At 41.5% G+C, this 26,578-nt stretch overlaps 1 protein-coding gene and 3 pseudogenes across 1 annotated transcript; all 4 read right to left on the bottom strand.

The window, feature by feature from the left end:
- Positions 1 to 2,015, bottom strand: LOC147606194 (3,9-dihydroxypterocarpan 6A-monooxygenase-like; annotated as a pseudogene).
- Positions 2,016 to 6,495: 4,480 nt separating this feature from the next.
- LOC147606195 (3,9-dihydroxypterocarpan 6A-monooxygenase-like) lies at positions 6,496 to 7,473 on the bottom strand. Its single transcript, XM_086792925.1, has one exon. The coding sequence runs from the start codon at positions 7,471 to 7,473 to the stop codon at positions 6,496 to 6,498; it is 978 nt and encodes a 325-aa protein (XP_086649051.1).
- A 7,104-nt stretch (positions 7,474 to 14,577) lies between these two features.
- LOC147606196 (cytochrome P450 93A3-like) lies at positions 14,578 to 16,627 on the bottom strand (annotated as a pseudogene).
- Positions 16,628 to 23,713: 7,086 nt separating this feature from the next.
- LOC147606197 (cytochrome P450 CYP736A12-like) lies at positions 23,714 to 25,767 on the bottom strand (annotated as a pseudogene).
- Between the last annotated feature and the right edge of the window lie 811 nt (positions 25,768 to 26,578).

The raw sequence follows: 26,578 nt of genomic DNA on the forward strand, positions 1-26,578 counted from the left end.
TTTGCACTTGCAGATTTATAAAATTACCTTCAAATCTGAAACTTAAGGGTACAAAAACCTGCAGATTTTGAGGGGTTGTAGAACAAAAACCTTCAAAATTTAAAAATTTTCTTTATAAATAATTTCACAATTTTTAGATGAAGGTTTTTTACTTTTTGGGAAAATAGTTTTTATTCGAATACTGCTTCAATCTTGAGCACTCTCCATTGACCAAGCCTTTCCTCCCAAGCCTCCCACCATCTTGCATAAGGCATGACCAAAAAGTTTATTGTTATGCTTCAAAGAGATGTCTAGGCAACTTGGGCCTAGCTATTGCAACTAATGGATCGACTAATGTCATAATAATGCCAAACTTCTCTGTCATGTCTGGCTTGTCTGTAGTTGTCCAAACAAAACCATGAAGGAGACTTGCCAAAACAATGTGCACATTGAGAAGGCCTAACTTCAACCCAGGGCAAGCCCTCCTGCCAGATCCAAAAGGTATTAGCTCAAAGTGATGTCCACGTACATCCATGCTGCTGTCCAAAAAATCTCTGAGGACAAAACTCTAAAGGTTTTTCCCATGTGTTTGGGTCTCTACCAATTGCCCATACATTCACATAAGCTAGGCTGTTTGCAGGGATGTCGTAACCAGATATTTGGCATGGTTGCATTGACATATGTGGTGCTAGGAGAGGCGCAGTTGGATGCAATCTCAAAGACTCCTTCACCCCCACTGCTCCTAAGTAGGGTAGGTGAGGAATGTCTGACTCTTGAACTAGGCGTGATGTTCCCACTATGTGTTCAAGTTCTTCTTGCACAGTCTGCATTTTTCCGGGGTTCGTAAGCAAGTCTGCAAGTGCCCACTCAATTGTGATTGCAGATGTGTCAATCCCTGCAAAGAACATGTCCTAGTTGAAAGAAAAAAACAAACTAGTTAGATCCTGAGAGCATCACATCACATATATCTGCGCCAAAACGAGATAAGATGGCATGCTTATAATAACTCCCTCGACGCAAAAATCAATCAATCTCTCTCTCTCTCTCTCTCTCTCTCTCTAAATGATAGGAAAACGAATGGTCTCTAATCTTACCATTAAAATTGCCCTGATTTTTCCGTCTCGAATTTGGAGATCCTTGTGCTTGGCGTCGAGAGAGGCTGATAATAGTAGGTCCAGGAAGTCGTGTGCACTGTTTGCAGGAGATCCATTGCTCCGACGTCTCATGTCGCGCCGATCGTCGATAATCTCTTGAAAAACAGTGCTTGCTTTACGCGCAACGGCCTTGCTTTGTCTCACATAGCCTTGCAGATCCATCCACGCCAAGGAAGGGATGTAGTCGCCCACGTTGAAGACGCCCAGGAGATGGATCATTTCGAGCATTAGGTCTACAATGTCATGAGAGCTAGTGGCGAGCTCCGCCAGGCTCTTGCCGAGTGCCATTCTGGAAATGATGTTGCTGGAAGCGGTGTGCAGCTTTGGCCGGAGAGATACGGGTGTTCCCACTGCATCTAGGATGGAGCGCATGAGGGCGCTCACTTCTTCTTTTCTCACGGGCTCGAAGTACTCGAGCCGCTTGTTGGTGAAGAGGTCGGTGACGCAGAGCTCCCGCATGAGCTTCCAGTAAGGGCCGGGTGGTGCAAAGACCATGTCCATGTGGCCGCCGAAGACGTGAGTAGGGACGGCGAAATTGTGCGGGCGCGAAGAGAAGGTTTGGTCGTGCTTCTGCAGGATCTGCTTAGCCATGTCCGGTGTGGAAGCCACGATGAGAGGGACGGAGCCCAGCCTGAGGGACATGAGGGGGCCATGGGTCTTGCTGAGATTGTAGAGAGAGTGGTGTGGGTTCTTTCCTAGCAAGTGCAGGTGGCCAACGATGGGCAAAGCTGGAGGTCCTGGGGGCAGCTCAATGCTTGATCGTGCTTTCCTCAGCAACACAATAGGAAGTAGAATACACACGAAGATGGTAGGAAGGAAGGCGAGGCACAAGCCATAGCCACCAGCCAACAAGCTGCCGTGGTGATGACGAAACGCCTCCATAACCAGGAAAGAAACTCTGATAGGAGGATAATGATCACTTAAGGCCTTCGTATTTCAATCAGTTCATTGCCTCTCCAACCTTGTAGAGGTCTCACTTTCTCTTTCTGTGCACCCTCCTCCCACGTGCACCGACAGAAATAAACTATTTTTCTAACAAGTCCAATTAGTTCATTTCCTTCGTATTTCAATGAGTTCTATCTTTTTCTTTTTCGGATCTTTTTCCGTAGTGCAGCCCCTATTTCTTTTTCCAACTTTCCCCCTGTTTGAATATGTCTTAAATGAGGGTCTAGCAACAAGTGTATAGTCCACTTGTTTTTCCTTGAGATACCACCTTTTAGTTCTAGGTCCATATCTGGGTAAGCTACTTCTCAAACCATTATAACATCTTACCTACAACAGTAAACCAAAGGTTAAGAGCCCTCTCCTAGTATGTTTGAGGCCACATCCAGACCAGGGTACAAGTCATGTTATGTTCCTCTGTAGATTCAGTAAAAAATAACCCAGCTCAGCACATCTCATCTTGTTCACATTACACACAGACCAACACATGCAAACACATTTATGCATTACATCTGAAGCTTCGAGACCAACAAGTGAGACCTTCTGAAAAACAGTGGCATTCCTAGTGCACCGGATTTCCCACAGAACACAAGCTCTGATAATGTTCCATTCTCTTCTCAGAATCTGGATTGCACGGACGTTCCAAGATTTGTACGACCGTTCCTTCTTGCACCTGTTGCCATGGACATTCCAAGATTGGTACGACCGTTTCTTCTTCCACCTGTTGCTATGGCCATACCAATTCTTGATCCAAATCCCCCATCCTTGCCCCTCTTGTAGAGTTGGCCCTCTATCAGCATATAGTTGGCCGCTTCAACTTCAATAGCACGCTTTCGATATTTAGGAATTGTTCGATCAGTATGACCATGCTGAAGATAGTCCACAATATACTTACTCCAACTTGGTGTAGTTGAAATTTGGAATAATGTGACATTATGAATTGGTTGTTGAATATGACATGAAGCACAGTTACGAACAAATTTTTCAGCATCCGCATGCATGGTAGGCCACCATTGCCCATCCTGAGTTTTATACGTCGCACACAAGTAGTAGCTGATGCATGGATTCCACCAATACCCTCATGTGCCCATTCCAAGATCTCCTCATATTGGTCAGGGTTAGGTATAAGCCGCAACACTCCATCATTACCCTGACGATACAATCTCCTTGAGATTAACTTGAATGGTCGCCATAGGTCCACATTAGGACCCGCTAGTTGTATCTGCCCACTTGTCAAAATTTCTAAGATGGGTTCAGACCATTTAGGAGCTGTCTCTACAAGGAAAAGTGTTGAATCTAACATATCATCATCCACACCCACCACAGGAGCTTCTCCAGAGGTGATTCGAGACAAATGATCTGCCCTAAGATGAGTTGTTCCTTTTCGAACTGCCACTTCAAAATCAAACTAAAGAAGGATGACAAACCACCTCACAATCCTTCCAGTTGCACAAGGCTTATTCACCAAATATAGCAGTGCTTGATGGTCCACAAAAAATATAAATTTGTTTGTCAAAAGGTAATGGCGAAACTTTTTCACTACATATATCATGGACAAACCTTCTCTTTCTGTGTTGTGGTATAATTCTTCTCAGCATTGTTCAACTGTCGACTAGCATATGAGATTGGGAAATCCTTATTATGTTCTCCCAATTGAGCCAAAATACATCCAATTGCAAAGTTTGAAGTATCAATATAGACATGAAAGATTTGGTTTCAATCTGGTGCCCGTAAGATGGGTGCAGACACTAATGCTTGCTTCAACTTTTCAAAGGATTCCTCACACTCATCAGTCCAATTAAACTTTACAAGAAGAGCATATAATGGTCTGGCTAGGACAGCGTACATGTAGATGAATCGACGATAATAGCCACAATGTCCCATGAATATTTGTACCCCTTTAGGGTTGATAGGCTGAGGTAATGAGACAATGACATCAATTTTATCCATATCTGTTGAAATACCATTGCGAGAGAAACAATATGGCCCAAAATCTTCCCTTGTCTTACCATGAATTTGCACTTGTCAGGATTCAAGCATATACGATAAACTTGACACTTTTGAAACACAAGTCTGAGGTGTTCTATATGATCATCACGCTCTTGTGAGTGAACACATAAATCATCCATGAAGATCTCAAGAAATAGCCTAAGGTACTCCTTGAATACATGACTCATTAACCGCTGAAAGGTTGCAGGTGCATTTGTTAGACCAAATGGCATAACACGATAGGCAAAGATGCCATCTTCAGTAGCAAAGGCTGTCTTGTGTTGATCCTTCGGATCAATTGACACTTGATTGTAACCAGAGAATCCATCCAAGAAACTATATGCCTTTTTCCCTGTAACACGTTCTAAAACATGATCCGTGAGATTGGAAGTGGGTAATGATCACGTACAGTAGCTGCATTTACCTTCTTGAGGTTTACACATACTCGAAGTTTTCCATTTTTCTTGGGCACCACTACAATAGGGGAGACCCATTCAGTGTGTTCAATCTCGTAGATAAATTTTTCCTCTAAGAGCTTGTCTATTTCTTCTTTTATCTTTCGTGCAAAATTCTCATTGTAAGTATAAGGACGTTGCTGGCTTTGCATCCTCTCGCAATGGAATTGTATGCTGACATATGCTTGGATCAACTCCTTTGAGGTCTTTATAACTCCAAGCAAAAACATCGCGATACTCCTTTATGGTTTGAATTAATAACTTCTCCTCATCTAAGGACAAGTCTGTGGCAATCCACACATAGCGAGGCTCTTCTCCTGGCTTAGCGATATCAAATTTTTTTGCATCTTCTGGACCATCATATGAAACCCCTGGCATGCTTGACTTTTGTCACATGGGCTGTTGAAGAACAATCTTCCGATCTTAAAGAGTGTACTGTGTGAAGTTGGGGGGAACATTGAGACCTTGTTCTTGTCCACTTGAGTCATCACTAATTGAAGACCATGCAGTTTGAGCTCTCTTTTGCAATCTTGCATCAGAGTTTTTCATTCAACCTTTATCTTTGCGCTTCCGAAACTCTCTTTTGAATCTGTTTGAGACTTGATTTTTTGTTTTGGTCTCTTTGTTTTTTTGCGATTTTTGCTAACAGTTTTTAGCTTTTCTCCTGGTTGGAATCTATCTGATCGTTTTACTTGGTCTTTGATACTATCTTGTGCTTGGACATAGTATAGATATCCATTCTTTCCTGAGAAGTGAGGTGGTGGTCGAGAGTGTTCATTCTTAAACTCCTTGTTTTCTTTTTGTATTCTCTCACGTCGTTCCCTCTCATCTTGTTTACGGATTCTCTTATGGCTCTTACAGCATTTACGTTTGAGGAATCTCTATTTGAACCTCCCTTCCTCTCAAGAGTAGGCGTGCCTTTCCTAACTCTTCCTCGAGGATTATCACATCATCATCAAAATCAGAGTCCCATCCATCTTCCTTATCAGCATCATTAGCAGATTCGAGTGTTAAATCCTCCACTGAGACTTCCTCTACACGCAGTGCTATGGATGCATCCCCATAGTACAAATCATCTAGAAGGTCACGTGGTTGTACCATTCGTATAGGAATAATGTAATATCCATCTAAGTCACAAAATTGAATTGGCTTAGGTAAAGCACATGTCGATAATGTTACAAGGACATGACTCCATTCTAGGGGATCAATTAAGTGCTCAGGGAAGGGTTGTGAAATGTATGCCTCATCTGATACACTTCGATTACCCTTAAGTTTCTCAGTGTTGAAATCCTTACATGAGGCTCCACACATCCACAGATCTTCTCGCCCATCTGACAATGTAACTCTTGAGCCCTCAGATGACTCCATTCTAGGGGATCAATTAAGTGCTCAGGGAAGGGTTGTGAAATGTATGCCTCATCTGATACACTTCGATTACCCTTAAGTTTCTCAGTGTTGAAATCCTTACATGAGGCTCCACACATCCACAGATCTTCTCACCCATCTGACAATGTAACTCTTGAGCCCTCAGATGAAGCAGAATCAAACTCATCTATTGGAGACCTTGTTACATCACGATATGAGTGATTCTTTAGGTTGACCCTTGTGATGACAGAATCATGTCGGAGGTACAAATAATTGTATCCCCAATCTTGAATCATTTGAAATTGTTGCATGAATGGTCTACCCAATATCACTTCATAGTTTGGATGCTTTCCAAAATCCATTACTGCAAATGTGTGCTCATATTTAATCCCACATGTGGTGACCAATATGTTCTCTATCAGCCCAATGGGATGTTCTAAGCTTCCATCTGCTAGTTGCAAGCGCATCTCATCACATTCACATCCACATCCACATCCCTTTACATCACATCACATATATCTGCGCCAAAACGAGATAAGATGGCATGCTTATAATAACTCCCTCGACGCAAAAATCAATCAATCTCTCTCTCTCTCTCTCTCTCTCTCTCTCTAAATGATAGAAAAACGAATGGTCTCTAATCTTATCATTAAAATTGCCCTGATTTTTCTGTCTCGAATTTGGAGATCCTTGTGCTTGGCGTCGAGAGAGGCTGATAATAGTAGGTCCAGGAAGTCGTGTGCACTGTTTGCAGGAGATCCATTGCTCCGACGTCTCATGTCGCGCCGATCGTCGATAATCTCTTGAAAAACAGTGCTTGCTTTACGCGCAACGGCCTTGCTTTGTCTCACATAGCCTTGCAGATCCATCCACGCCAAGGAAGGGATGTAGTCGCCCACGTTGAAGACGCCCAGGAGATGGATCATTTCGAGCATTAGGTCTACAATGTCATGAGAGCTAGTGGCGAGCTCCGCCAGGCTCTTGCCGAGTGCCATTCTGGAAATGATGTTGCTGGAAGCGGTGTGCAGCTTTGGCCGGAGAGATACGGGTGTTCCCACTGCATCTAGGATGGAGCGCATGAGGGCGCTCACTTCTTCTTTTCTCACGGGCTCGAAGTACTCGAGCCGCTTGTTGGTGAAGAGGTCGGTGACGCAGAGCTCCCGCATGAGCTTCCAGTAAGGGCCGGGTGGAGCAAAGACCATGTCCATGTGGCCGCCGAAGACGTGAGTAGGGACGGCAAAATTGTGCGGGCGCGAAGAGAAGGTTTGGTCGTGCTTCTGCAGGATCTGCTTAGCCATGTCCGGTGTGGAAGCCACGATGAGAGGGACGGAGCCCAGCCTGAGGGACATGAGGGGGCCATGGGTCTTGCTGAGATTGTAGAGAGAGTGGTGTGGGTTCTTTCCTAGCAAGTGCAGGTGGCCAAGGATGGGCAAAGCTGGAGGTCCTGGGGGCAGCTTAATGCTTGATCGTGCTTTCCTCAGCAACACAATAGGAAGCAGAATACACACGAAGATGGTAGGAAGGAAGGCGAGGCACAAGCCATAGCCACCAGCCAACAAGCTGCCGTGGTGATGACGAAACGCCTCCATAACCAGGAAAGAAACTCTGATAGGAGGATAATGATCACTTAAGGCCTTCGTATTTCAATTAGTTCATTGCCTCTCCAACCTTGTAGAGGTCTCACTTTCTCTTTCTGTGCACCCTCCTCCCACGTGCACCGACAGAAATAAACTATTTTTCTAACAAGTCCAATTAGTTCATTTCCTTCGTATTTCAATGAGTTCTATCTTTTTCTTTTTCTGATCTTTTTCCGTAGTGCAGCCCCTATTTCTTTTTCCAACTTTCCCCCTGTTTGAATATGTCTTAAATGAGGGTCTAGCAACAAGTGTATAGTCCACTTGTTTTTCCTTGAGATACCACCTTTTAGTTCTAGGTCCATATCTGGGTAAGCTACTTCTCAAACCATTATAACATCTTACCTACAACAGTAAACCAAAGGTTAAGAGCCCTCTCCTAGTATGTTTGAAGCCACATCCAGACCAGGGTACAAGTCATGTTATGTTCCTCTGTAGATTCAGTAAAAAATAACCCAGCTCAGCACATCTCATCTTGTTCACATTACACACAGACCAACACATGCAAACACATTTATGCATTACATCTGAAGCTTCGAGACCAACAAGTGAGACCTTCTGAAAAACAGTGGCATTCCTAGTGCACCGGATTTCCCACAGAACACAAGCTCTGATAATGTTCCGTTCTCTTCTCAGAATCTGGATTGCACGGACGTTCCAAGATTTGTACGACCGTTCCTTCTTGCACCTGTTGCCATGGACATTCCAAGATTGGTACGACCGTTTCTTCTTCCACCTGTTGCTATGGCCATACCAATTCTTGATCCAAATCCCCCATCCTTGCCCCTCTTGTAGAGTTGGCCCTCTATCAGCATATAGTTGGCCGCTTCAACTTCAATAGCACGCTTTCGATATTTAGGAATTGTTCGATCAGTATGACCATGCTGAAGATAGTCCACAATATACTTACTCCAACTTGGTGTAGTTGAAATTTGGAATAATGTGACATTATGAATTGGTTGTTGAATATGATATGAAGCACAGTTACGAACAAATTTTTCAGCATCCGCATGCATGGTAGGCCACCATTGCCCATCCTGAGCTTTATACGTCGCACACAAGTAGTAGCTGATGCATGGATTCCACCAATACCCTCATGTGCCCATTCCAAGATCTCCTCATATTGGTCAGGGTTAGGTATAAGCCGCAACACTCCATCATTACCCTGACGATACAATCTCCTTGAGATTAACTTGAATGGTCGCCATAGGTCCACATTAGGACCCGCTAGTTGTATCTGCCCACTTGTCAAAATTTCTAAGATGGGTTCAGACCATTTAGGAGCTGTCTCTACAAGGAAAAGTGTTGAATCTAACATATCATCATCCACACCCACCACAGGAGCTTCTCCAGAGGTGATTCGAGACAAATGATCTGCCCTAAGATGAGTTGTTCCTTTTCGAACTGCCACTTCAAAATCAAACTAAAGAAAGATGACAAACCACCTCACAATCCTTCCAGTTGCACAAGGCTTATTCACCAAATATAGCAGTGCTTGATGGTCCACAAAAAATATAAATTTGTTTGTCAAAAGGTAATGGCGAAACTTTTTCACTACATATATCATGGACAAACCTTCTCTTTCTGTGTTGTGGTATAATTCTTCTCAGCATTGTTCAACTGTCGACTAGCATATGAGATTGGGAAATCCTTATTATGTTCTCCCAATTGAGCCAAAATACATCCAATTGCAAAGTTTGAAGTATCAATATAGACATGAAAGATTTGGTTTCAATCTGGTGCCCGTAAGATGGGTGCAGACACTAATGCTTGCTTCAACTTTTCAAAGGATTCCTCACACTCATCAGTCCAATTAAACTTTACAAGAAGAGCATATAATGGTCTGGCTAGGACAGCGTACATGTAGATGAATCGACGATAATAGCCACAATGTCCCATGAATATTTGTACCCCTTTAGGGTTGATAGGCTGAGGTAATGAGACAATGACATCAATTTTATCCATATCTGTTGAAATACCATTGCGAGAGAAACAATATGGCCCAAAATCTTCCCTTGTCTTACCATGAATTTGCACTTGTCAGGATTCAAGCATATACGATAAACTTGACACTTTTGAAACACAAGTCTGAGGTGTTCTATATGATCATCACGCTCTTGTGAGTGAACACATAAATCATCCATGAAGATCTCAAGAAATAGCCTAAGGTACTCCTTGAATACATGACTCATTAACCGCTGAAAGGTTGCAGGTGCATTTGTTAGACCAAATGGCATAACACGATAGGCAAAGATGCCATCTTCAGTAGCAAAGGCTGTCTTGTGTTGATCCTTCGGATCAATTGACACTTGATTGTAACCAGAGAATCCATCCAAGAAACTATATGCCTTTTTCCCTGTAACACGTTCTAAAACATGATCCGTGAGATTGGAAGTGGGTAATGATCACGTATAGTAGCTGCATTTACCTTCTTGAGGTTTACACATACTCGAAGTTTTCCATTTTTCTTGGGCACCACTACAATAGGGGAGACCCATTCAGTGTGTTCAATCTCGTAGATAAATTTTTCCTCTAAGAGCTTGTCTATTTCTTCTTTTATCTTTCGTGCAAAATTCTCATTGTAAGTATAAGGACGTTGCTGGCTTTGCATCCTCTCGCAATGGAATTGTATGCTGACATATGCTTGGATCAACTCCTTTGAGGTCTTTATAACTCCAAGCAAAAACATCGCGATACTCCTTTATGGTTTGAATTAATAACTTCTCCTCATCTAAGGACAAGTCTGTGGCAATCCACACATAGCGAGGCTCTTCTCCTGGCTTAGCGATATCAAATTTTTTTGCATCTTCTGGACCATCATATGAAACCCCTGGCATGCTTGACTTTTGTCACATGGGCTGTTGAAGAACAATCTTCCGATCTTAAAGAGTGTACTGTGTGAAGTTGGGGGGAACATTGAGACCTTGTTCTTGTCCACTTGAGTCATCACTAATTGAAGACCATGCAGTTTGAGCTCTCTTTTGCAATCTTGCATCAGAGTTTTTCATTCAACCTTTATCTTTGCGCTTCCGAAACTCTCTTTTGAATCTGTTTGAGACTTGATTTTTTGTTTTGGTCTCTTTGTTTTTTTGCGATTTTTGCTAACAGTTTTTAGCTTTTCTCCTGGTTGGAATCTATCTGATCGTTTTACTTGGTCTTTGATACTATCTTGTGCTTGGACATAGTATAGATATCCATTCTTTCCTGAGAAGTGAGGTGGTGGTCGAGAGTGTTCATTCTTAAACTCCTTGTTTTCTTTTTGTATTCTCTCACGTCGTTCCCTCTCATCTTGTTTACGGATTCTCTTATGGCTCTTACAGCATTTACGTTTGAGGAATCTCTATTTGAACCTCCCTTCCTCTCAAGAGTAGGCGTGCCTTTCCTAACTCTTCCTCGAGGATTATCACATCATCATCAAAATCAGAGTCCCATCCATCTTCCTTATCAGCATCATTAGCAGATTCGAGTGTTAAATCCTCCACTGAGACTTCCTCTACACGCAGTGCTATGGATGCATCCCCATAGTACAAATCATCTAGAAGGTCACGTGGTTGTACCATTCGTATAGGAATAATGTAATATCCATCTAAGTCACAAAATTGAATTGGCTTAGGTAAAGCACATGTCGATAATGTTACAAGGACATGACTCCATTCTAGGGGATCAATTAAGTGCTCAGGGAAGGGTTGTGAAATGTATGCCTCATCTGATACACTTCGATTACCCTTAAGTTTCTCAGTGTTGAAATCCTTACATGAGGCTCCACACATCCACAGATCTTCTCGCCCATCTGACAATGTAACTCTTGAGCCCTCAGATGACTCCATTCTAGGGGATCAATTAAGTGCTCAGGGAAGGGTTGTGAAATGTATGCCTCATCTGATACACTTCGATTACCCTTAAGTTTCTCAGTGTTGAAATCCTTACATGAGGCTCCACACATCCACAGATCTTCTCACCCATCTGACAATGTAACTCTTGAGCCCTCAGATGAAGCAGAATCAAACTCATCTATTGGAGACCTTGTTACATCACGATATGAGTGATTCTTTAGGTTGACCCTTGTGATGACAGAATCATGTCGGAGGTACAAATAATTGTATCCCCAATCTTGAATCATTTGAAATTGTTGCATGAATGGTCTACCCAATATCACTTCATAGTTTGGATGCTTTCCAAAATCCATTACTGCAAATGTGTGCTCATATTTAATCCCACATGTGGTGACCAATATGTTCTCTATCAGCCCAATGGGATGTTCTAAGCTTCCATCTGCTAGTTGCAAGCGCATCCTTGTACTCCTAATAGCTGGTTTGCCCCACTTTTCCCAAATGGACCTTGTCACAATGCCCACTCCTGCACCACTATCAAGTATTGCAATTGAAGCTACTTTTCGCACTTCTAATGGGAGGGTAGCATTTCCCTGATTGTCCTCACAAAATTTTCCTACTTTGTTGATAGGAACTGGCATAACATGCTTTGTCTCAAGGTGTATAGTACATTGATGGTGACCCTTTTGTAGCAATACCTGCTCTGACAAACATGTGGCAATATCATTCCACAACTCTGGTCGAAGCTTTATCAAATCAAGCAAAGGTAAGGTACAAGCCACTGGTGCTGACAAAATAGCTTGCACGATACCCATATCCATCTCCTTTATTTCATATCTACCCCGATCCACATCACATCACATCACATCATATCCATTTCAAATCACATCTCATCCATTCACATCTATCCCGATTCACATCACATCCATTTCACATCACATCTCATCCATTTCATATCACATCTCCTCCATTTACATCTATCCCGATTTACATCACATCACATCCATTCACATCCATCACATCACATCACATCTCCTCCATTCACATCACATCACATCACATCCATTCATATCCATCACATCACATCCATTCACATTCATCACATTAATTTATATCACATCCATTCACATCCATCACATCACATCCATTCATATCCATCATATTCATTCTCATCACCATCCCATCACATACATTCTATCCACATTACATCACATCCACATCTATCCGCATCATATCTCATTCATACACATCCTATCTCATTCATCCACTTCCATCCAGTCATTCACATGCACGACTATTCACATCCATCCATTCATTCACATTCACACCTATCACTTCACATCTCATCACATTCACATCCACATCCACATCCCTTTACATCACATCACACCCACATCTCTTTACATCACATCACATCACATCCACATCACATCCATTCACATCCACATCCCCTTTACATCACATCACACCCACATCTCTTTACATCACATCACATCACATCCACATCACATCCATTCACATCCACATCCCCTTTACATCACATCACATCTCATTCCACATCTGCATCCGCATCCACATCCATTCACATTACATCACATCTTATCGCATCCACATCCATTTACATCACATCACATCCATCCACATCCACATCCATTTACATCACATCACATCCATCCACATCCACATCCATTTACATCACATCACATCTTATCACATTCACATCCACATCCATTTACATTACATCACATCTTATCGCATCCACATCCACATCCATTTACATCACATCACATCTTATCACATTCACATCCACATCCATTTACATCACATCACATCCTATCACATCCATATCCACATCCATTTAATTTACATCTCATCCTTTCACATAACCTCACATCTCATTCTCATCTCATCATTCACATCCACATCCATTTACTTCACATTCTTTCATATACACATCCACATCCATTTACATCACATCACATCCTTTCACATCCCATTCACATCTTATCACATCTCTTTCCTATTTAGTAGCTTTTTCTACTTCGATATCGACGATGGGACTTTTTCTAAATTTCTGCCAATTGCTTGGCCTAGGTAAAGGTTCTTTTTCTCAACGGATATTTTCATATTCTTTCTTAATTTTCTCAAGTGAAAAATATTCAATATTCTTCTTTTTGAGTAAAAGATTCATGGGATTTACAAAAATCAATTCTACCCATATTCCCAATAATGCTCAAAATTCCACTTTTGATAAATACTCATAATTTGAATTATGCTAAAAATTCCTCTTTCTCCCATTTAATTTCTTGGATCTCAAATATCATGGGAATTCTTCTTTTTGAATTTAATTAATTGCATTCCAAATGTCATAGGAATTTCTCTTTTATCATAAAATAAATTTATCTAAAATTTCTCTTTTCTTTAATAAAAATATCCAATATTATCCTAATATGCCAAGAATTATACTTTTACCATTTAAATGATTGAATTCCAAATGTCATGGGAATTCCTCTTTTATCATTTTAATATTTCTCATGCATAAATTTGCTCAACTTAGTGCAAAAAAAGCTATTGGAATCTCCCCATTTTAACTAATTAGGACTATAAAAAAGCTACCACCACACTCAGCAAGAAGAGGCAAATTTATATATGCAAATTGAAGTCACATTAAGGGTGTTGGTAACAAGGAGAATTTCTTAGAATGTAGCTCACCATTTTGCCATCAAAACAACCACCTAGAGGGAAACTTAAGTTTGTGCAACTCATCCCATCACCAAATCCTCGAAAAAAGAGACTCTTCAATGAACCACATTAAAAAAGATGTCAAAAATAGTGTGTGAAAATTCATCATAATAGGATTGTAAAAATACCCCACATGCATCGAGTTAACAAGACATAAAAGTATCCCATGACACTTTTGTATTTACCAACTAGTGTCAGTAGACATATATTTTTGCACTAATTTTTAGTAGAAAGATTTTTATAACAAAATAATCAACAAGTGTTGGAAATATCCATTTACAAAATAGAGTTTTGACAGTTTATAGTGTTATTATTGTAAACAATAAATATTTTCGATAGCCACCATCACATCGAAAGAAGACAAAAATGTTATTCAAAACACGTCTAAATCAAGACTTCCCAAACTTTCAAAAACAAAACTTTTGCTAAAATTTCCACGTTGGATCTCTTCAATCCACTGTTCGAAAAAAACCCGGGTATAGTGTAATTTGCACTTGCAGATTTATAAAATTACCTTCAAATCTGAAACTTAAGGGTACAAAAACCTGCAGATTTTGAGGGGTTGTAGAACAAAAACCTTCAAAATTTAAAAATTTTCTTTATAAATAATTTCACAATTTTTAGATGAAGGTTTTTTACTTTTTGGGAAAATAGTTTTTATTCGAATACTGCTTCAATCTTGAGCACTCTCCATTGACCAAGCCTTTCCTCCCAAGCCTCCCACCATCTTGCATAAGGCATGACCAAAAAGTTTATTGTTATGCTTCAAAGAGATGTCTAGGCAACTTGGGCCTAGCTATTGCAACTAATGGATCGACTAATGTCATAATAATGCCAAACTTCTCTGTCATGTTTGGCTTGTCTGTAGTTGTCCAAACAAAACCATGAAGGAGACTTGCCAAAACAATGTGCACATTGAGAAGGCCTAACTTCAACCCAGGGCAAGCCCTCCTGCCAGATCCAAAAGGTATTAGCTCAAAGTGATGTCCACGTACATCCATGCTGCTGTCCAAAAATCTCTGAGGACAAAACTCTAAAGGTTTTTCCCATGTGTTTGGGTCTCCCATACATTCACATAAGCTAGGCTGTTTGCAGGGATGTCGTAACCAGATATTTGGCATGGTTGCATTGACATATGTGGTGCTAGGAGAGGCGCAGTTGGATGCAATCTCAAAGACTCCTTCACCCCCACTGCTCCTAAGTAGGGTAGGTGAGGAATGTCTGACTCTTGAACTAGGCGTGATGTTCCCACTATGTGTTCAAGTTCTTCTTGCACAGTCTGCATTTTTCCGGGGTTTGTAAGCAGGTCTGCAAGTGCCCACTCAATTGTGATTGCAGATGTGTCAATCCCTGCAAAGAACATGTCCTAGTTGAAAGAAAAAAACAAACTAGTTAGATCCTGAGAGCATCACATCACATATATCTGCGCCAAAACGAGATAAGATGGCATGCTTATAATAACTCCCTCGACGCAAAAATCAATCAATCTCTCTCTCTCTCTCTCTCTCTCTAAATGATAGGAAAACGAATGGTCTCTAATCTTACCATTAAAATTGCCCTGATTTTTCCGTCTCGAATTTGGAGATCCTTGTGCTTGGCGTCGAGAGAGGCTGATAATAGTAGGTCCAGGAAGTCGTGTGCACTGTTTGCAGGAGATCCATTGCTCCGACGTCTCATGTCGCGCCGATCGTCGATAATCTCTTGAAAAACAGTGCTTGCTTTACGCGCAACGGCCTTGCTTTGTCTCACATAGCCTTGCAGATCCATCCACGCCAAGGAAGGGATGTAGTCGCCCACGTTAAAGACGCCCAGGAGATGGATCATTTCGAGCATTAGGTCTACAATGTCATGAGAGCTAGTGGCGAGCTCCGCCAGGCTCTTGCCGAGTGCCATTCTGGAAATGATGTTGCTGGAAGCGGTGTGCAGCTTTGGCCGGAGAGATACGGGTGTTCCCACTGCATCTAGGATGGAGCGCATGAGGGCGCTCACTTCTTCTTTTCTCACGGGCTCGAAGTACTCGAGCCGCTTGTTGGTGAAGAGGTCGGTGACGCAGAGCTCCCGCATGAGCTTCCAGTAAGGGCCGGGTGGAGCAAAGACCATGTCCATGTGGCCGCCGAAGACGTGAGTAGGGACGGCGAAATTGTGCGGGCGCGAAGAGAAGGTTTGGTCGTGCTTCTGCAGGATCTGCTTAGCCATGTCCGGTGTGGAAGCCACGATGAGAGGGACGGAGCCCAGCCTGAGGGACATGAGGGGGCCATGGGTCTTGCTGAGATTGTAGAGAGAGTGGTGTGGGTTCTTTCCTAGCAAGTGCAGGTGGCCAACGATGGGCAAAGCTGGAGGTCCTGGGGGCAGCTTAATGCTTGATCGTGCTTTCCTCAGCAACACAATAGGAAGCAGAATACACACGAAGATGGTAGGAAGGAAGGCGAGGCACAAGCCATAGCCACCAGCCAACAAGCTGCCGTGGTGATGACGAAACGCCTCCATAACCAGGAAAGAAACTCTGATAGGAGGATAATGATCACTTAAGGCCTTCGTATTTCAATCAGTTCATTGCCTCTCCAACCTTGTAGAGGTCTCACTTTCTCTTTCTGTGCACCCTCCTCCCACGTGCACCGACAGAAATAAACTATTTTTCTAACAAGTCCAATTAGTTCATTTCCTTCGTATTTCAATGAGTTCTATCTTTTTCTTTTTCTGATCTTTTTCCGTAGTGCAGCCCCTATTTCTTTTTCCAACTTTCCCCCTGTTTGAATATGTCTTAAATGAGGGTCTAGCAACAAGTGTATAGTCCACTTGTTTTTCCTTGAGATACCACCTTTTAGTTCTAGGTCCATATCTGGGTAAGCTACTTCTCAAACCATTATAACATCTTACCTACAACAGTAAACCAAAGGTTAAGAGCCCTCTCCTAGTATGTTTGAGGCCACATCCAGACCAGGGTACAAGTCATGTTATGTTCCTCTGTAGATTCAGTAAAAAATAACCCAGCTCAGCACATCTCATCTTGTTCACATTACACACAGACCAACACATGCAAACACATTTATGCATTACATCTGAAGCTTCGAGACCAACAAGTGAGACCTTCTGAAAAACAGTGGCATTCCTAGTGCACCGGATTTCCCACAGAACACAAGCTCTAATAATGTTCCATTCTCTTCTCAGAATCTGGATTGCACGGACGTTCCAAGATTTGTACGACCGTTCCTTCTTGCACCTGTTGCCATGGACATTCCAAGATTGGTACGACCGTTTCTTCTTCCACCTGTTGCTATGGCCATACCAATTCTTGATCCAAATCCCCCATCCTTGCCCCTCTTGTAGAGTTGGCCCTCTATCAGCATATAGTTGGCCGCTTCAACTTCAATAGCACGCTTTCGATATTTAGGAATTGTTCGATCAGTATGACCATGCTGAAGATAGTCCACAATATACTTACTCCAACTTGGTGTAGTTGAAATTTGGAATAATGTGACATTATGAATTGGTTGTTGAATATGACATGAAGCACAGTTACGAACAAATTTTTCAGCATCCGCATGCATGGTAGGCCACCATTGCCCATCCTGAGCTTTATACGTCGCACACAAGTAGTAGCTGATGCATGGATTCCACCAATACCCTCATGTGCCCATTCCAAGATCTCCTCATATTGGTCAGGGTTAGGTATAAGCCGCAACACTCCATCATTACCCTGACGATACAATCTCCTTGAGATTAACTTGAATGGTCGCCATAGGTCCACATTAGGACCCGCTAGTTGTATCTGCCCACTTGTCAAAATTTCTAAGATGGGTTCAGACCATTTAGGAGCTGTCTCTACAAGGAAAAGTGTTGAATCTAACATATCATCATCCACACCCACCACAGGAGCTTCTCCAGAGGTGATTCGAGACAAATGATCTGCCCTAAGATGAGTTGTTCCTTTTCGAACTGCCACTTCAAAATCAAACTAAAGAAGGATGACAAACCACCTCACAATCCTTCCAGTTGCACAAGGCTTATTCACCAAATATAGCAGTGCTTGATGGTCCACAAAAAATATAAATTTGTTTGTCAAAAGGTAATGGCGAAACTTTTTCACTACATATATCATGGACAAACCTTCTCTTTCTGTGTTGTGGTATAATTCTTCTCAGCATTGTTCAACTGTCGACTAGCATATGAGATTGGGAAATCCTTATTATGTTCTCCCAATTGAGCCAAAATACATCCAATTGCAAAGTTTGAAGTATCAATATAGACATGAAAGATTTGGTTTCAATCTGGTGCCCGTAAGATGGGTGCAGACACTAATGCTTGCTTCAACTTTTCAAAGGATTCCTCACACTCATCAGTCCAATTAAACTTTACAAGAAGAGCATATAATGGTCTGGCTAGGACAGCGTACATGTAGATGAATCGACGATAATAGCCACAATGTCCCATGAATATTTGTACCCCTTTAGGGTTGATAGGCTGAGGTAATGAGACAATGACATCAATTTTATCCATATCTGTTGAAATACCATTGCGAGAGAAACAATATGGCCCAAAATCTTCCCTTGTCTTACCATGAATTTGCACTTGTCAGGATTCAAGCATATACGATAAACTTGACACTTTTGAAACACAAGTCTGAGGTGTTCTATATGATCATCACGCTCTTGTGAGTGAACACATAAATCATCCATGAAGATCTCAAGAAATAGCCTAAGGTACTCCTTGAATACATGACTCATTAACCGCTGAAAGGTTGCAGGTGCATTTGTTAGACCAAATGGCATAACACGATAGGCAAAGATGCCATCTTCAGTAGCAAAGGCTGTCTTGTGTTGATCCTTCGGATCAATTGACACTTGATTGTAACCAGAGAATCCATCCAAGAAACTATATGCCTTTTTCCCTGTAACACGTTCTAAAACATGATCCGTGAGATTGGAAGTGGGTAATGATCACGTACAGTAGCTGCATTTACCTTCTTGAGGTTTACACATACTCGAAGTTTTCCATTTTTCTTGGGCACCACTACAATAGGGGAGACCCATTCAGTGTGTTCAATCTCGTAGATAAATTTTTCCTCTAAGAGCTTGTCTATTTCTTCTTTTATCTTTCGTGCAAAATTCTCATTGTAAGTATAAGGACGTTGCTGGCTTTGCATCCTCTCGCAATGGAATTGTATGCTGACATATGCTTGGATCAACTCCTTTGAGGTCTTTATAACTCCAAGCAAAAACATCGCGATACTCCTTTATGGTTTGAATTAATAACTTCTCCTCATCTAAGGACAAGTCTGTGGCAATCCACACATAGCGAGGCTCTTCTCCTGGCTTAGCGATATCAAATTTTTTTGCATCTTCTGGACCATCATATGAAACCCCTGGCATGCTTGACTTTTGTCACATGGGCTGTTGAAGAACAATCTTCCGATCTTAAAGAGTGTACTGTGTGAAGTTGGGGGGAACATTGAGACCTTGTTCTTGTCCACTTGAGTCATCACTAATTGAAGACCATGCAGTTTGAGCTCTCTTTTGCAATCTTGCATCAGAGTTTTTCATTCAACCTTTATCTTTGCGCTTCCGAAACTCTCTTTTGAATCTGTTTGAGACTTGATTTTTTGTTTTGGTCTCTTTGTTTTTTTTGCGATTTTTGCTAACAGTTTTTAGCTTTTCTCCTGGTTGGAATCTATCTGATCGTTTTACTTGGTCTTTGATACTATCTTGTGCTTGGACATAGTATAGATATCCATTCTTTCCTGAGAAGTGAGGTGGTGGTCGAGAGTGTTCATTCTTAAACTCCTTGTTTTCTTTTTGTATTCTCTCACGTCGTTCCCTCTCATCTTGTTTACGGATTCTCTTATGGCTCTTACAGCATTTACGTTTGAGGAATCTCTATTTGAACCTCCCTTCCTCTCAAGAGTAGGCGTGCCTTTCCTAACTCTTCCTCGAGGATTATCACATCATCATCAAAATCAGAGTCCCATCCATCTTCCTTATCAGCATCATTAGCAGATTCGAGTGTTAAATCCTCCACTGAGACTTCCTCTACACGCAGTGCTATGGATGCATCCCCATAGTACAAATCATCTAGAAGGTCACGTGGTTGTACCATTCGTATAGGAATAATGTAATATCCATCTAAGTCACAAAATTGAATTGGCTTAGGTAAAGCACATGTCGATAATGTTACAAGGACATGACTCCATTCTAGGGGATCAATTAAGTGCTCAGGGAAGGGTTGTGAAATGTATGCCTCATCTGATACACTTCGATTACCCTTAAGTTTCTCAGTGTTGAAATCCTTACATGAGGCTCCACACATCCACAGATCTTCTCGCCCATCTGACAATGTAACTCTTGAGCCCTCAGATGACTCCATTCTAGGGGATCAATTAAGTGCTCAGGGAAGGGTTGTGAAATGTATGCCTCATCTGATACACTTCGATTACCCTTAAGTTTCTCAGTGTTGAAATCCTTACATGAGGCTCCACACATCCACAGATCTTCTCACCCATCTGACAATGTAACTCTTGAGCCCTCAGATGAAGCAGAATCAAACTCATCTATTGGAGACCTTGTTACATCACGATATGAGTGATTCTTTAGGTTGACCCTTGTGATGACAGAATCATGTCGGAGGTACAAATAATTGTATCGCCAATCTTGAATCATTTGAAATTGTTGCATGAATGGTCTACCCAATATCACTTCATAGTTTGGATGCTTTCCAAAATCCATTACTGCAAATGTGTGCTCATATTTAATCCCACATGTGGTGACCAATATGTTCTCTATCAGCCCAATGGGATGTTCTAAGCTTCCATCTGCTAGTTGCAAGCGCATCCTTGTACTCCTAATAGCTGGTTTGCCCCACTTTTCCCAAATGGACCTTGTCACAATGCCCACTCCTGCACCACTATCAAGTATTGCAGTTGAAGCTACTTTTCGCACTTCTAATGGGAGGGTAGCATTTCCCTGATTGTCCTCACAAAATTTTCCTACTTTGTTGATAGGAACTGGCATAACATGCTTTGTCTCAAGGTGTATAGTACATTGATGGTGACCCTTTTGTAGCAATACCTGCTCTGACAAACATGTGGCAATATCATTCCACAACGCTGGTCGAAGCTTTATCAAATCAAGCAAAGGTAAGGTACAAGCCACTGGTGCTGACAAAATAGCTTGCACGATACCCATATCCATCTCCTTTATTTCATATCTACCCCGATCCACATCACATCACATCACATCATATCCATTTCAAATCACATCTCATCCATTCACATCTATCCCGATTCACATCACATCCATTTCACATCACATCTCATCCATTCACATCTATCCCGATTCACATCACATCCATTTTATATCACATCTCCTCCATTTACATCTATCCCGATTTACATCACATCACATCCATTCACATCCATCACATCACATCACATCTCCTCCATTCACATCACATCACATCACATCCATTCATATCCATCACATCACATCCATTCACATTCATCACATTAATTTATATCACATCCATTCACATCCATCACATCACATCCATTCATATCCATCATATTCATTCTCATCACCATCCCATCACATACATTCTATCCACATTACATCACATCCACATCTATCCGCATCATATCTCATTCATACACATCCTATCTCATTCATCCACTTCCATCCAGTCATTCACATGCACGACTATTCACATCCATCCATTCATTCACATTCACACCTATCACTTCACATCTCATCACATTCACATCCACATCCACATCCCTTTACATCACATCACACCCACATCTCTTTACATCACATCACATCACATCCACATCACATCCATTCACATCCACATCCCCTTTACATCACATCACACCCACATCTCTTTACATCACATCACATCACATCCACATCACATCCATTCACATCCACATCCCCTTTACATCACATCACATCTCATTCCACATCCGCATCCGCATCCACATCCATTCACATTACATCACATCTTATCGCATCCACATCCATTTACATCACATCACATCCATCCACATCCACATCCATTTACATCACATCACATCCATCCACATCCACATCCATTTACATCACATCACATCTTATCACATTCACATCCACATCCATTTACATTACATCACATCTTATCGCATCCACATCCACATCCATTTACATCACATCACATCTTATCACATTCACATCCACATCCATTTACATCACATCACATCCTATCACATCCATATCCACATCCATTTAATTTACATCTCATCCTTTCACATAACCTCACATCTCATTCTCATCTCATCATTCACATCCACATCCATTTACTTCACATTCTTTCATATACACATCCACATCCATTTACATCACATCACATCCTTTCACATCCCATTCACATCTTATCACATCTCTTTCCTATTTAGTAGCTTTTTCTACTTCGATATCGACGATGGGACTTTTTCTAAATTTCTGCCAATTGCTTGGCCTAGGTAAAGGTTCTTTTTCTCAACGGATATTTTCATATTCTTTCTTAATTTTCTCAAGTGAAAAATATTCAATATTCTTCTTTTTGAGTAAAAGATTCATGGGATTTACAAAAAACAATTCTACCCATATTCCCAATAATGCTCAAAATTCCACTTTTGATAAATACTCATAATTTGAATTATGCTAAAAATTCCTCTTTCTCCCATTTAATTTCTTGGATCTCAAATATCATGGGAATTCTTCTTTTTGAATTTAATTAATTGCATTCCAAATGTCATAGGAATTTCTCTTTTATCATAAAATAAATTTATCTAAAATTTCTCTTTTTTTTAATAAAAATATCCAATATTATCCTAATATGCCAAGAATTATACTTTTACCATTTAAATGATTGAATTCCAAATGTCATGGGAATTCCTCTTTTATCATTTTAATATTTCTCATGCATAAATTTGCTCAACTTAGTGCAAAAAAAGCTATTGGAATCTCCCCATTTTAACTAATTAGGACTATAAAAAAGCTACCACCACACTCAGCAAGAAGAGGCAAATTTATATATGCAAATTGAAGTCACATTAAGGGTGTTGGTAACAAGGAGAATTTCTTAGAATGTAGCTCACCATTTTGCCATCAAAACAACCACCTAGAGGGAAACTTAAGTTTGTGCAACTCATCCCATCACCAAATCCTCGAAAAAAGAGACTCTTCAATGAACCACATTAAAAAAGATGTCAAAAATAGTGTGTGAAAATTCATCATAATAGGATTGTAAAAATACCCCACATGCATCGAGTTAACAAGACATAAAAGTATCCCATGACACTTTTGTATTTACCAACTAGTGTCAGTAGACATATATTTTTGCACTAATTTTTAGTAGAAAGATTTTTATAACAAAATAATCAACAAGTGTTGGAAATATCCATTTACAAAATAGAGTTTTGACAGTTTATAGTGTTATTATTGTAAACAATAAATATTTTCGATAGCCACCATCACATCGAAAGAAGACAAAAATGTTATTCAAAACACGTCTAAATCAAGACTTCCCAAACTTTCAAAAACAAAACTTTTGCTAAAATTTCCACGTTGGATCTCTTCAATCCACTGTTCGAAAAAAACCCGGGTATAGTGTAATTTGCACTTGCAGATTTATAAAATTACCTTCAAATCTGAAACTTAAGGGTACAAAAACCTGCAGATTTTGAGGGGTTGTAGAACAAAAACCTTCAAAATTTAAAAATTTTCTTTATAAATAATTTCACAATTTTTAGATGAAGGTTTTTTACTTTTTGGGAAAATAGTTTTTATTCGAATACTGCTTCAATCTTGAGCACTCTCCATTGACCAAGCCTTTCCTCCCAAGCCTCCCACCATCTTGCATAAGGCATGACCAAAAAGTTTATTGTTATGCTTCAAAGAGATGTCTAGGCAACTTGGGCCTAGCTATTGCAACTAATGGATCGACTAATGTCATAATAATGCCAAACTTCTCTGTCATGTCTGGCTTGTCTGTAGTTGTCCAAACAAAACCATGAAGGAGACTTGCCAAAACAATGTGCACATTGAGAAGGCCTAACTTCAACCCAGGGCAAGCCCTCCTGCCAGATCCAAAAGGTATTAGCTCAAAGTGATGTCCACGTACATCCATGCTGCTGTCCAAAAATCTCTGAGGACAAAACTCTAAAGGTTTTTCCCATGTGTTTGGGTCTCCCATACATTCACATAAGCTAGGCTGTTTGCAGGGATGTCGTAACCAGATATTTGGCATGGTTGCATTGACATATGTGGTGCTAGGAGAGGCGCAGTTGGATGCAATCTCAAAGACTCCTTCACCCCCACTGCTCCTAAGTAGGGTAGGTGAGGAATGTCTGACTCTTGAACTAGGCGTGATGTTCCCACTATGTGTTCAAGTTCTTCTTGCACAGTCTGCATTTTTCCGGGGTTCGTAAGCAGGTCTGCAAGTGCCCACTCAATTGTGATTGCAGATGTGTCAATCCCTGCAAAGAACATGTCCTAGTTGAAAGAAAAAAACAAACTAGTTAGATCCTGAGAGCATCACATCACATATATCTGCGCCAAAACGAGATAAGATGGCATGCTTATAATAACTCCCTTGACGCAAAAATCAATCAATCTCTCTCTCTCTCTCTCTCTCTCTCTCTAAATGATAGGAAAACGAATGGTCTCTAATCTTACCATTAAAATTGCCCTGATTTTTCCGTCTCGAATTTGGAGATCCTTGTGCTTGGCGTCGAGAGAGGCTGATAATAGTAGGTCCAGGAAGTCGTGTGCACTGTTTGCAGGAGATCCATTGCTCCGACGTCTCATGTCGTGCCGATCGTCGATAATCTCTTGAAAAACAGTGCTTGCTTTACGCGCAACGGCCTTGCTTTGTCTCACATAGCCTTGCAGATCCATCCACGCCAAGGAAGGGATGTAGTCGCCCACGTTGAAGATGCCCAGGAGATGGATCATTTCGAGCATTAGGTCTACAATGTCATGAGAGCTAGTGGCGAGCTCCGCCAGGCTCTTGCCGAGTGCCATTCTGGAAATGATGTTGCTGGAAGCGGTGTGCAGCTTTGGCCGGAGAGATACGGGTGTTCCCACTGCATCTAGGATGGAGCGCATGAGGGCGCTCACTTCTTCTTTTCTCACGGGCTCGAAGTACTCGAGCCGCTTGTTGGTGAAGAGGTCGGTGACGCAGAGCTCCCGCATGAGCTTCCAGTAAGGGCCGGGTGGAGCAAAGACCATGTCCATGTGGCCGCCGAAGACATGAGTAGGGACGGCGAAATTGTGCGGGCGCGAAGAGAAGGTTTGGTCGTGCTTCTGCAGGATCTGCTTAGCCATGTCCGGTGTGGAAGCCACGATGAGAGGGACGGAGCCCAGCCTGAGGGACATGAGGGGGCCATGGGTCTTGCTGAGATTGTAGAGAGAGTGGTGTGGGTTCTTTCCTAGCAAGTGCAGGTGGCCAACGATGGGCAAAGCTGGAGGTCCTGGGGGCAGCTTAATGCTTGATCGTGCTTTCCTCAGCAACACAATAGGAAGCAGAATACACACGAAGATGGTAGGAAGGAAGGCGAGGCACAAGCCATAGCCACCAGCCAACAAGCTGCCGTGGTGATGACGAAACGCCTCCATAACCAGGAAAGAAACTCTGATAGGAGGATAATGATCACTTAAGGCCTTCGTATTTCAATCAGTTCATTGCCTCTCCAACCTTGTAGAGGTCTCACTTTCTCTTTCTGTGCACCCTCCTCCCACGTGCACCGACAGAAATAAACTATTTTTCTAACAAGTCCAATTAGTTCATTTCCTTCGTATTTCAATGAGTTCTATCTTTTTCTTTTTCTGATCTTTTTCCGTAGTGCAGCCCCTATTTCTTTTTCCAACTTTCCCCCTGTTTGAATATGTTTTAAATGAGGGTCTAGCAACAAGTGTATAGTCCACTTGTTTTTCCTTGAGATACCACCTTTTAGTTCTAGGTCCATATTTGGGTAAGCTACTTCTCAAACCATTATAACATCTTACCTACAACAGTAAACCAAAGGTTAAGAGCCCTCTCCTAGTATGTTTGAAGCCACATCCAGACCAGGGTACAAGTCATGTTATGTTCCTCTGTAGATTTAGTAAAAAATAACCCAGCTCAGCACATCTCATCTTGTTCACATTACACACAGACCAACACATGCAAACACATTTATGCATTACATCTGAAGCTTCGAGACCAACAAGTGAGACCTTCTGAAAAACAGTGGCATTCCTAGTGCACCGGATTTCCCACAGAACACAAGCTCTGATAATGTTCCATTCTCTTCTCAGAATCTGGATTGCACGGACGTTCCAAGATTTGTACGACCGTTCCTTCTTGCACCTGTTGCCATGGACATTCCAAGATTGGTACGACCGTTTCTTCTTCCACCTGTTGCTATGGCCATACCAATTCTTGATCCAAATCCCCCATCCTTGCCCCTCTTGTAGAGTTGGCCCTCTATCAGCATA

This window comes from Cibotium barometz, chromosome 58 (assembly GCF_041138505.1).
Source record: "Cibotium barometz isolate CiBa-2024 chromosome 58, ASM4113850v1, whole genome shotgun sequence".
Taxonomy (NCBI): Eukaryota; Viridiplantae; Streptophyta; class Polypodiopsida; order Cyatheales; family Cibotiaceae; genus Cibotium; species Cibotium barometz.